Below are 12,995 nucleotides of genomic sequence, written 5' to 3' on the forward strand. Positions count from 1 at the left end.
CCCTGACTGTGGGAGCCACCCTAATGTATTTTTCTTATATCCAGGCCGTCCATCCGTTTCTCCAGCTTATTTTGTTACAGAAGCCCGAAAATACAGCAGATACAAATCTAAGGTGGACCACACCACGGGAAAAAGTGGTGATTGACAATTAAAAACTCGTTGTGAGCCGCAGGTTTTTGATCAAGTTGATATTTGTGTGGTCCCTTAATATAGGTAGGCATTCAATTACCACTGTTTCCTGTGGTGTGGTTTACCTGAGATTTGGATCTTCTGCGTTTTTTGCCATCAAGCCCTAAAATGATCTCGGAAACATATGAGCAGCGTGGATATTAGACAAATGAATCATGGTGGGCCCCACAGTTAGGGATCTACCGAAGCTGCATCCGGTAGATTATTTATATATTTATTTTTTTTTCTTTGCTTTTCATTTGTCTTTGAAAGGATTTTCTTTAATGATTTACTATAAAAGCTGATTAACAGATCAACGAAATCCAAAATGGAAAATTACAATCAATCAATAGAATCATTTCCAAAAGAAGAGAATGAGAGTTGATAAAAAGGAGCTGTTCGTTGACTGGACCACACAACATTTCTCATCGAAAAGAATAGTGAGATAAAGAAAGAAAAAAAAAAGAAAAAAAGATCCATTTCAATTTCATTCATCTTCAAAATTTCTACATACAACCATGGTGAGATTTACATTTTACTTGTTCTCTCCATTTTCATTTTTGATTCAAAGCGTTTTTATGTTATATATAGAGAGATGCTCAACTGCTCTGAGAGCACTATAAATTATAGCACTTTTAGTTGCATTGAGACAGTTGGACAAATCAATTGATTGATCTAAACCATCCATTAGGTCTAACGTAGTTTTCATTTGCTATCGTGAAAAAATTATACTGACCCACTAATCGTAACCTTCTGATCATTTGCCTATAATATTGACGGTCAGGATCATTTATTAAACAGTTCCAATCATCATTTTCATCAATCTATTTGTTGGGACTCACCATCGATTGCTTATGATTCTAAAGAGGCACTTTTATTATGCCATCCTAGCCAATCCATCCATGGCTTGCGGAAAGGATGGTTACAAAAGTAGGACAAACCGTGGATGGATAGGATCTTCTAATCAGTATGATTTTGGTGGTAGCCAATAAGATATCTTATGAACTTAATAGACGGTTGAGATCAATTGAAAGGATTGTCCAACTGACCAAATGCAACTAAGACAACCATAAATCAAAGTGCTCTAAGAGCACCGGAGCTTCTCTCTTTCTGATGTACCCATTTTATAATCAAAAGTAGCGGATTGCGACCTCCCCTCGCCAGGACAGACTCGGTCCACGCAGGGGTTCTGTGGGGTCCACCGTGATGCATGCATTTTATCCACGCCGTCCATCCATCTCGCTAGATCATGTTAGAGAGTGAGATGAAAGAATGGTGGCAGATTCAGGCTCAAGTGGACCACATGAAGCATTGGTGTTCATAAAGTCCACTATTGAAACCTTCCTAGGGCCCACCGCCATGTTTATTTTCCATCCAACCTTGCCATAATGTAACATAGACCTGGATGAAGGGAAAACACAAATATCAGCTTGATCAAAACTTCTGCGGGTCCAAGAAGTTTTAATGGTGAGCCTTCAATCTCCACTATGTGGTCCACTTGACGATTGGATCTGATTCATTTTTTATATTAAGTCCTAAATTTATCTGAAAAAATGATTGGACGGCATGGATAAAACACCTACACTACAGTTATTCACCTTTTTAAATGGTGGTGACTCCTTACATGTGGCACACACGTACGGCTATCCAGACCATCCAAATATTGGGTCTCATTTTGGATGGAGCATTTGCCTAAAGAAGCACCGGTCCATCCGAGCGATGGTTACCAAAGGGATGGTTAAAAGTTAAAACTATATATTGTGATCCAATTTACAAGGGAAGCACTCTTTTCAATTTATCGTCTTGTTTTTGGCCCATCCACAATATGGTTAGTGACTTGGACGGTCAGGATTGACACACGACTGCTGGTACGGTCGAAGAGTCACCACCATTTTCTAATTAATGTCGAACTCCCACAAGCAATTGATGAATAATCCGTAATGCAAAGCCTTAGAAAATGAGAAAGAAGGTTCGGACATGTTGGACTGACGGGCCCGTTGACCACCAACCTCCAACCATCTATAGACAGACGGCGGGAATCCATATGTACATTAAGAATCCGATTTCACAACACGTCGAGATTCCCGCCGGATTCGCTATTCGTAGCCGGACACGGATTGTGTTCCGAGTAACTCAGTAGTAGGTTAATATCCTGCTGAGTAAACCTTGTGAGGCCCACCGTGATATATGTGCCATTATCCACAACATCTATAGGTTTTTTCGTCTCATTTTATATAATGAGGCCAAAATTTAAGCATATGCAACTTGACCACCCCACAGGAAAATCCACCGTTGAAACCTTTCTAGGGCCCACATTGATGTTTATTTTTCATACAACCTGTTCATGAGATTACATAGACACGGATGAAGGGAAAGCACAAATATCAGCTTGATCCAAAAACTTATGGATGAAGGTAAAGTACAAATATCAGCTTTAATCAAATTCTTGTCCCCAAGGAAATTTCCACCGTATGCGTTCAATTCCCACTGTTTTATGTGGTATGCTTCACTTAAGCTTTGGGTATGCTTTATTAATTTTTGCTATCCCCTAAAATGATATTGAGAAACATATGGGCAAAGGATCCTTGCTTTTGCTCGGGTGGTAGACTCTCCGGAGTTTCAACACCCGGTCAAAGGTTTGAGTATCCATAGGTGGTGAAAGCCCACTATGGTGAGAGTGTGTAGGGGTGTGTGTGCGTGTGTTAAAATAAAATAAAATAAAATAAAGATGGTGAACAGTGTGTGTAAAACACATGTCATGGCAGCTGCATAGTAGATCCTGGTCTATCAATTTATTTACTTTTATTTTTTTAGAAATATTCTGCACTTTAAAAAGCCAAAGGCCAAAAAATGAAAACAAAATAACAAACAAAGAACAGGAGAAAAAAACTTACAAGCGACCTGAATCCAGATCCCAATACCTTAAGAAAACTTGAATCTTAGGGAGAACCCTCTCATTCGAGATTGACCTATTGCAAAAAATACAACTGTTTTGGTCATCCCATATAACCTATCTTAACAGCATGCCAGCACCGAAAAAGATTGTCAATCGAACTTGGCATAGCCAGGGGCATATGAAAATGAGAAAGGATCTCGCTTCAAACAGTCAAGGCAAAAGTACAGTGAAGGAGTAGATGTGGTCCACTGCTTTCCTCGCTACGGAGACAAAGGATGCAAACATTCGGAAGAACGAAACCCCTCTTATGCAGATTAATGAGCGTATGAATACAAGTTCTCCCTCAAGCAAAGCAAAAGGAATCACTTTAGGGGCCCCCATGTCTCCAAACCAGCGTGGTATGAGAGGTGGAGTTGGAAACATGATTACACATCAAGAATCGGTAAAAAATAAATTCTAAGAAGCATTTTTGGATTATTCATCTAACTCATTTCAATCACTTAAATGGAAAAAAAAAAAAAATTTGAAAGTAGAAATCTAAATATGATATGAATTCATTCGCCTGACACATGTTATTTTCTGTTGCAGCGTAAGTTGGTAATTATACTTACTTTAGCCATAGCTGGTTTGGCCATACTTGCTATAGCCATAGCTGTTTCGCTGACTCGTTCACACCGCCACACTCGGACTGAATTCAATGTTATGGACTATGGAGCAGTTGGTGACGGCAAAGCAGATGACTCCCAAGTAAACTCCCTACACCCTTTTCCATTATAGAAAAAAAAAAAATGCAATGTGGGACCCACCCTGTAATGACCCATATCATTTACTGAACCGATTATGGATGAGTAGTCAAACCTGAAATGCCCCTTATTTAGTGGTCCTAACCTTTTGATTTGCCATAATTGAAATGCTGACCATTAGATGTAAAAATCCAGAAAGATACGGATGGGAAAGGTCCTAATTCTTAATGGGCGACACTCATTTCTTTTTGGGGCACTTGTTTGAATGTTTGTATTGCTATTCTGACGAATCAATAAAGTTACATGTGGTGTACTCTCACCTTTCTTTTCCAAAAATAATAATAATCTAGCTATATATATATATATATATATATTATAACTTGCCCATGCCCATGGTAAACCATAAGCCAAAAATCAAACCATCGATATGATTGCAACCATTGATTGATGGACACCAATCATGGACTAGAAATACCTGATTGATATGATTTTTGCCATACACCCCATCCACTGTAGGTTGCAGTAGATGAACGGTCTGGATCTTGTACACCTCCACTAAATTTTAGATATTGAATATCCACTGTCTTACTTCTCTGATTCTTTTGGTATGTCAGCAATGACATAACTCTTCTAATTAACATCCTAATCATCTTTGTTTTCTTTCATTTATAGGCATTTTCAAATACGTGGCAAGCTGCTTGTCACAGGCCACCGAGATCTGCAGTGATGATTATCCCCAAGGAGAAAACATTTCTTGTTAATCCCCCCGTAGAATTCAATGGCCCATGCAAGTCCAGCAACATCAGCGTTCAAGTATTTGTTAAAATCACTGCAATGGTTTTAATTAATGGTTTTTACATATAACACCCTTCCTTTTTTCGTCAAAGATAGAAAACACCCTCACTTCTGCTGTTTTCAAAAACACACCTTCTAATTTTCAAATATGTTTAAAAATCACCAATGTTTTAAACGAGAAAATTAACCATGATTAGTTTAGGAAAATCTTTTTGAAAAATGAAAATTTTACCCACTTCCAAATCCTCAAAACCCCAATCCTAGCCGTTAACCCCTCTTCTTTATCTTCTCTACTTTCTCCCTAAAAAGCAAGGTTAAAAGGTCTTTTTTAAAAAAAAAAAAATCAACAGTTATTTATAACCGCTCTAACATGGTTTGATGTATTTTACTAATAGCTGCTGACCATACCTAGCTTTTGAACGAATATGAAAACCAAGAGGGTTATTTGAGAAAATGCACTAGGGAGGATTTTTCTGTCTCTGAGTAAAAAATGAGGGTGCCATATGTCAAAACCTCTTTTAATATTTCATAGCTAATCATGCATTAGTTGGTTCTCATGGGGGAACTGGTTAGGCTGTCCACCTGGTGTATCTTTCTCCCTGGATGATCCTAGTTCTAAAATCATCTTATGGGGGATCCAATTCTCTTATGTTTAATGTATTTCCATCTTAACCATCCTTTCGATGACCTGGTGACCAGATCGATAGTATGCCCGCCTGTGAAGATATTCGACTCATGATACACCAGACACTCATACATGGCGCTAATATTATCTTCTTGTTAGATGTGTAGGTTGCAGGGAATATACTGGCTCCGGACTCCCCTGATGCATGGCAAGGGTTAAAAAAACCAAGCTTGTGGTTGGCATTCCGTCGTGTGTCCGGTCTCACCATTGGTGGCGGTGGTCAAATTGATGGCAGTGGGTCCAACTGGTGGGCCAAATCATGCAAACGCAATAAGAAGCCGGTAAATGCATACATGTATAATATTTTGTATAATATTCGAATCAATCAATTATTGGGCCCTACTACTGATGGGTCATGCCAATGATTCATTCAGGTCATGTGATCCTAGATGTTACAAGGGCCATCCATGATAGGGTCAAACAGATGAGCGGTCTAAATTCTGTCCTTTTGATTGATAACTTGCACATTAGCGTTTAGAAGTGATATATCATAAATTGCTATTTATTTGGCCTTTTGTTAACAGATTCTCTCTTTATCTTTTCACAGGGATGCACAACTAAAGCCCCGATGGTATATAGCTCTATAAACCTTTTCTTATTTTGCATAATATGTAAGAGCCATTGATACAGATGGTTCATGAGATCCAGGCCGTTCATCAGTCCCAATGTATTATGTGGGCTTCTTTGTTTCGCAGATTTCCTTGATAATATTATAAAGGAATTGTATAATGATCACAATGCACTTTACGCATTTCCAGAGATTAGATACATTTGACTGCGGATGCTCATGTTTTGTTTATCTATGGTCAATTCATAATGATGATATTTTTATGCTATTATAATGTGAAACCATCGTCAAAATATAATATGATGTTTTTTTTTTTTTTTTTGTTATGAGATTTTCAAAATAATTATATGAAAAAGTACAATATTACCTATTTATTTTATCTTTTGAATATAACTAAGGCTGGTGTTTGATTTGACAATGGTAAAATTATTGTGATAATATATTTTCATTACATTATTAGAAAATTGAGTAGAACAAACAAGCCCTAAGCCTTGAAATCATATTTCTTTCATCATCATCTAGGGCAAGATAATAATTCGATGGTCATGTGAGGTTCAGCTCATGATTGGGCTCTCCTGCATGGCTATGAACGTTTGTTGGAAAACAGATGCATATGTGAAAATTCATGTTCACACGCAGCATGTGATCGTTTGTCATTGTTGTAGTATATAGCATGGATTTTTAGAGTAATCAAGCAAACAGTCCTTTGTACACTTGTTTGCGGGCATTTGGGTTAATGCTAATAGATGAGTTTTAACGTGAATGCAGATTCTGAACATCCTATCAAGCACCAATGTTGTTTTGAAAGATTTGAAGTTTATGAACAGCCCAAATTTTCATATTCACATATGGAATACTTCAAACGTTAGAGTTACAAACCTTACAATCAAGGCGCCTGGACGTAGCCCCAACACCGATGGCATTCACGTCCAATCGTCCCACCATGTTTTGATAGACTCTCTTACCATTGGGACCGGTACTTTCACCATTTTAACCATCCTGCTTTATTTATTTATTTATTATTATTACTATTTTGTTCTTTCTACTCTCCTTGATAATATCATAGCCATGATCTCAGAATCATACTTCTGTGATGATTCTGATGGCTGATTTCTGATTTTGAATGTGTCCCATTGAAATTCTTCTTTTTAATGTTCTAATTAAGAATCTATGTACACGTACAAGGGAAAAAAAAAAAGTATTCTAGGATGGCCCAGATAACAAAGAATCCAGAACACGGCAGTTTGACCATCTCAGCATGTGGACCCCATCGGGAAGACACATGCTGGTTCCTCAACCGTGACATGTAAAGCGATTTTTTTTTTTATATACGTTTAGAAGTGATACATTGCAATAAGATGTGTCAAGACTATAGCCATTGAATCGTGGGTCATGTTCCAAGGCCTAAAACATATATTAAATGGCTACTATTATGTTCGACGGTCCAAACCAATTATGAGATGGGTATCACTGTCGTTCCAGGATGGGTTTTTTCTTTTTTGCTTTTTCCTTTTATTGGAATATGCTTCAACACAAATTTTTATAGAACGGTTTGGATCCCTTGATATTATCTCAATTCCAATGACTATAGTCCCAACGTATTCTGGAGGGTGCGACTTGGCTGGGGCCCGGAACCGGCAATGTGAATGATACCTGACTGTTGGGCCACCTCGATCTATGAATTGTATATCTACACTATTCATCCGTTTTGCCAACTAATTTTATTGATGAGCCCAAAGGTGAAGCAAATAAAAATCTCAGGATGACTATTAAAAACTTTGTCCGGGCCACAAGTTTTGAATCAAGCTGATATTCGTGTTTTCCCTTCATCCATGTCTTTGTGAACTTATCAACGGCTTGGATGACTGGATAGACGGCAAAGGTATACAACCTACATCGAGGTGGGCCCCACGGTCTGGGTACCATTTCTGGGTCCCCAGCCAAGTACCTATTATATATACCTCGCCATGTCTTATTCTAACAAACCTTTTTTTTTTCTCTCTCTCTCTCTCTAGCTATGCAAGACTTCTGCATTTGATTTGATATAACTTTTATTTTATATTTTATTTTCTAATACACAGGTGATGATTGCGTTTCCATTGGGGACCAAACTTCAGACATTACTGTCCATCATGTTTTCTGTGGGCCCGGTCATGGAATAAGGTGCGCTTTACTCGAAGAGTTCGTTTTGCCTGCCTTGCCACCTTGTATCCGCAGCATCTTTCGCTGCATGGGGCCCACATGTAGATATCGCTGCATAATCGTAACCATTAATACTCTTGGTGCTATTATGAATAACCTATCGCCCAATAACTATGCTAAATCTACCGTTGACTTGTTCTTTTCAGCATTAGTTGTCTACCATGGCCCATCTACGGTAGCATCAAGAGCATTAACGGTTCTGATAATCAGATCGTGTTTAGACGTCCAGCCCAATGGGGTCACACGTGCTGATTATCGAAATCCTAACTGCAGTTGCTTGAGTCCGCTTTGATATTGCACTCGTCTCACACGATGAAAATGAGGAACACGTGTGCCAGATCTGTACGGTTAATCAGGCTATCCCCACCATATGGATGCAATGTCTCAATGATCAGAAACAATCTGATAATCAGGTTGGATGTACGTGTCCACTACTTAAGCACGTGTGCAGCTTGCCACTATCGTGTCCGTTGGTTTTCTCTTTGCAGCGTGGGGAGCTTAGGAAAGAATGCAACTAATGCATCGGTAGAGAACATTCATGTTAGCTATTCCAATTTCTTCAATACTACGAATGGAGCAAGGATCAAAACATGGCAGGTAAACCCTATCCTTTGTGTGTTTGACCTCAAAATGTTACACATCAGACCCACCTTTTTTGTAATAGCTTTTTTGTGGTTTAAAAAATAATTAAAAAATGAAAATTCAAAATTTTCAAAATTTCGGGATTTTCCGGCCAAAATACCTTTTTGAATTTTTTAAATTAAAAAGTGCGGTGTGTGTGCTTTGTCCCACATCGGAAATACAGAGAAAAGTTTTGTGGTTTATATGAGATGTTGAGAAGGGTATTCTTACTTGGAGCTTTTTTGGAAGAAATGAAACACGGGTTGCGTGTTCCAGTTCGCACTGGAACACACGCACGCGCGCTCGGGCTCGGGCACGGGCACGGGCAGTGTGGCTGTATGGCTGTAGTGGCGCTAAATGGCGCACTTCGCACGTGCGCATCATGTCACAGAGTGGTCGCTCCCTCGCGACCTTACGCGAACCGGTGCGATGGGTCTAGTCAGAGCCTTAGGGCGGTGTGGATCTGAAATGTTGGAAATGAGCCTGGGTTTTATAGGTGACTGAGAACGGTCGGATCTTAAATCTGAAACATCCAGCCGTTTCTCAAACGAATGGCTACCTTAAAAGCCAAAACGGTCCGAAAACGAACGGGCCAGGATGATCCAACGGTCAAATCTACAGATCTAATGACCAGAAACATCTGAGATTAATGAACAACGGCTATAAACGTTTTTCAAACATTTTGGACCATTGAATACCACACAGCAACGGGTCTAAACCTGAGGCCTATATAAATTGGACCATTCCAATCCGATTTCATCATCTCAACACACCATCTCCCCATCAAATCAGATACAGTCCATAGCTTCATATTAGAATACTGTTGTCATCTCCATAGTCTAAGTCTGCCAGAATAAATCGATTGCGTTAAAATTGTTCCATAATGAACCTATCGTGATTGCTGCATGCTGGATCTAGATAAGGCTTGTCTTATCCTGGAAGCAATTCGCCTGTAACCCATCAACAGTTGATAAGGGGGCGAATCACGCTTTAAGGACAGAGTATTTTATACGTGATTCAGCCTAGTGATAATCTTATTTTATTATTTATTTTTCGGTGTATCCAAAAGTAGTTTTTCTAACAAGTCGTTCATCTGGTGGGCCACCGTCATAGTATCAAACATGCCCGAGATATCTCCTCCATCAGTAGATCCTTGCCATCCAAACACCTAGCTAATGATATTTTTGGCTTTCTCCCATTCATAAGCTGGGTCCCACATCTTCAATTTTATAGGGCGGTCCGTGGATTCGAGATTGCTCCGGTGCTCTCAGTGCACTATGTACTTACAGTGCTTCTAGTTGCAATGGTTTGCTTGGATAGTGCAATTGATTGACCTGAGCATATCTGAACAGTTCATTGAGTTCGGAGCACATTTCGAAGGTTACCAACCGAAAACCACGTTGATCAGATGATTCAATCTATCCTTGATTAGGCCCCATCTTCTATAACCGTACATTTTACAAATCATGGATGGAATGGTTACAATTATCTAACAATCATGGTTTTTTAGAAACATAATTAATCCATGATGGGCCCTAACAAATAGATGGATCAAATTGTTATTGGACCTATTTTTTGTATAAATGATCTTCACCGTCCATTTAAAACCATCAATAAAAAAGTTTACTATTTGTCAGATTGGTGTGACGTTTGCATGCTAGCGCATGAAATGTGCACTGGACCTAATGAACAGTCTGGATCGATGGATTGCCTAACTACTGTAACTTATAGTGCTCTGTGAGCACTGAAGCATATCACAACAGTTTTTGTGACTTTTTCTTTTTTTTTCTTATTATTATTATTTAATTTTCAGGGTGGTGGGGGCTATGCAAGGAATATCACATTTGAGAAGCTCAAGTTCACAAAAGTGAAGAATCCTATCATCATCAATCAATATTACTGTGATAGGGTCCAACCGTGCAAAAATCTGGTGAGTGAAATATACACACATGCGACACTTCTCTCCATCAAACGGACACAACTCTTTTTTTTTTTTACACACCCCACACACTCACGCCGTAGTGGGCTTTCACCACCTATGGATACTCGAACCCTTGACCGGGTGTTGAAACTCCCGTCTACACATGCATAAAAACAGTGCACGGTTTCAAATGAATTGCCAATGGTTCCCGTATGATGTTTTGACAAAGCCCACCTTACGGGCAGGTCAGACATATTATGTGACTAGACTGTCTAACATGGTGGTGCCCACATGCCCAACCGTGGCCATCTATGGATGTCCATGTGATCCTTTTAAATACAAACAACTACCTAATTAATATGTAATTTGCATTCTGTACTTTTTTGAAAACCTACCTCATTTAGATATTGTTATCAATCCACTGCCTTTCCTTTTTTTTTTAAACTGCCAGTTGAGTGGGTGTACTTACGTGGGCTCTACCATGATGTTTATATAAATTAAATCAACCTCGACTGCCAAGTCTGCCACCTTATGTTAGGCCAAGAGCCTAAAAATCACCTACATTTGTGATTCGGGTCACCCATATGATTGAAAACAGTGTCTAGTGCAACAATCACCACCCCAAATCTATTTCCCTTGGCATGCGATCTTAATCACTAATGAGCTTTATTTTTAAGCCCCAAGCCTAAATTTTGGTATGGCATTTAATGGTTACAGTGAATTTTATATTTATATAATCATCAGAGGAGTGTACATTTCTCTCCGAACTCTTTTCTTTGGCCTGATCCACCTGAATCACAAGCTAACTTGATTTTTTGGCTATGGTCCTAAATTGAGATTATGCATCTACTGGTTGGATTTTGCATAAACATTATGATGAGCAAACCAAAAATCAAAATTTGGTCATCCCTCTAACCATACAGGGCAAGATATTTATTGAAAAAGGGAATTGAATGTAGGCTACTCTTGATTTTGATAGGTCCCATTATGATGTTTATATAAGATCCACTTCAATCATTAGATATTTAGTTTCATATTAGGCCAAATAATCAAGCTGAAATGTAATTGTGGTGTGCCACATCAAAAGAAATAGTTGGGAGAAATGTCAACGCTTAACTTTTACAGGACCATTATGATAATTATATAAAATCCACTTTAGGCCATTAGATTACACAAAAATTTAGGCCAGTCCCAAAAATTATACCCAGGCCTGGTTCACATGGACCACACTAATCGAAACTGTTTGGGGGTCAGTGTGGTCCTGTACACTCTTTCCAATCATGTGATTTACCTTAATCACAGATAAAGTTGAGTTTTGAGCCCTTGGCTTAAGATGGGATGATTTGGTGGTTGGGGTGGATTTTACATAAACCTTGCAGTGGGGTCCACTTAAGCCACTAATCCATTTGCCTTGCATGGCTAGCTGGACGGAAGGTAATGGACTGATAATTATATCGATTAGTGAAGTAGTTTTTTGAGAACCTTTTTCAAAAAGAATCCAAAATGTAAATTCCACACAAAGTTAGTAGATTTTATTTTTATTTATTTATTTATTTTTATTTTTTTTGTGAAATTCCTTATTTTCTTCCCACCCCCATCTCGGATTTTTAAAAATAAGCCAATGGTGGCTATTCAATTCGGTGGTAACATTTAGAGAATTTTTTTTTAGGTGTTTTGGATAACTATGCCAAAAAAAGGGTGGCATTTCGTAAGAATCACTTTTAACTATTGTTTCCTTTCTCAAATTTTCCTTCTTATGTGGAAATGGGAAACTCAAGAAGACGGCCGGTGTCAAAATAAGTGACGTGAGATTCATGGACTTGTTTGGGACTTCGATCAGCAACGTCTCCATTAACCTCAGTTGCAGCGAGACCGTGGCTTGCACTGGAATCATCTTAGACAACGTCAATCTCACACCAGCCATCCTAGGAAATCCATCCACTGCTTACTGTCTTGATACCAATGGAAGTGCCATTGGTATGGTTGAACCACATGTTCCATGTCTAACCTCTCTCAAGGCATGATTTGTAGCAATCCTCCATCTGCATTTATATGTTTTTGGAATGGTTAAATTCAGGGGTCGTCTGCATTGAGGTATTTGAGTAACACGTATATTTCAATTACTAGGTATTGTAATACCTGAATATTGTAACTGCTAGCAACTATGATTTTTAATTTTTGGATGTACTCTTGTTTCATTGGAAAATAAAAAGAGACGTGTTTGTTGCTGCTGATCAGTTTAACAGATCTTCTCAGTTAGATCCAATTTTGTTTGGATGATACTCAAATGTTTTCTATGCTGTAATGGTTGAATTTACACGTGGTTTTGATTGGAGTACTTGAATGACTTGAATATTTCAATTATTAGGTACCGTAACACCAGAATATTGCAATTG

The 12,995-nt window shown here is 38.6% G+C and overlaps 1 protein-coding gene across 1 annotated transcript; it reads left to right on the plus strand.

Annotated features, from left to right (window-relative positions):
* Positions 1 to 3,105: 3,105 nt before the first annotated feature.
* Positions 3,106 to 12,730, plus strand: LOC131224148 (probable polygalacturonase At1g80170). The gene is made up of 10 exons (XM_058219693.1): positions 3,106 to 3,506; positions 3,653 to 3,811; positions 4,480 to 4,620; positions 5,395 to 5,568; positions 5,835 to 5,858; positions 6,624 to 6,831; positions 7,937 to 8,018; positions 8,546 to 8,654; positions 10,492 to 10,608; positions 12,381 to 12,730. The coding sequence occupies exons 1-10, from the start codon at positions 3,303 to 3,305 to the stop codon at positions 12,621 to 12,623; spliced, it is 1,461 nt and encodes a 486-aa protein (XP_058075676.1). The 5' UTR covers positions 3,106 to 3,302; the 3' UTR covers positions 12,624 to 12,730.
* Positions 12,731 to 12,995: the final 265 nt, after the last annotated feature.

The sequence above is a fragment of the Magnolia sinica genome, chromosome 13 (genome assembly GCF_029962835.1).
Source record: "Magnolia sinica isolate HGM2019 chromosome 13, MsV1, whole genome shotgun sequence".
NCBI lineage: Eukaryota > Viridiplantae > Streptophyta > Magnoliopsida > Magnoliales > Magnoliaceae > Magnolia > Magnolia sinica.

Bases quoted from the DNA above. Each gene is read 5' to 3' on its own strand.
- LOC131224148 (XM_058219693.1), top strand. From the start codon at position 3,303: ATGTGGTCCACTGCTTTCCTCGCTACGGAGACAAAGGATGCAAACATT. The intron at 3,507-3,652 runs GTAAAAAATAAA...TTTCTGTTGCAG, and splicing joins TGATTACACATCAAGAATCG to CGTAAGTTGGTAATTATACT. The intron at 4,621-5,394 runs GTATTTGTTAAA...TTAGATGTGTAG, and splicing joins CCAGCAACATCAGCGTTCAA to GTTGCAGGGAATATACTGGC.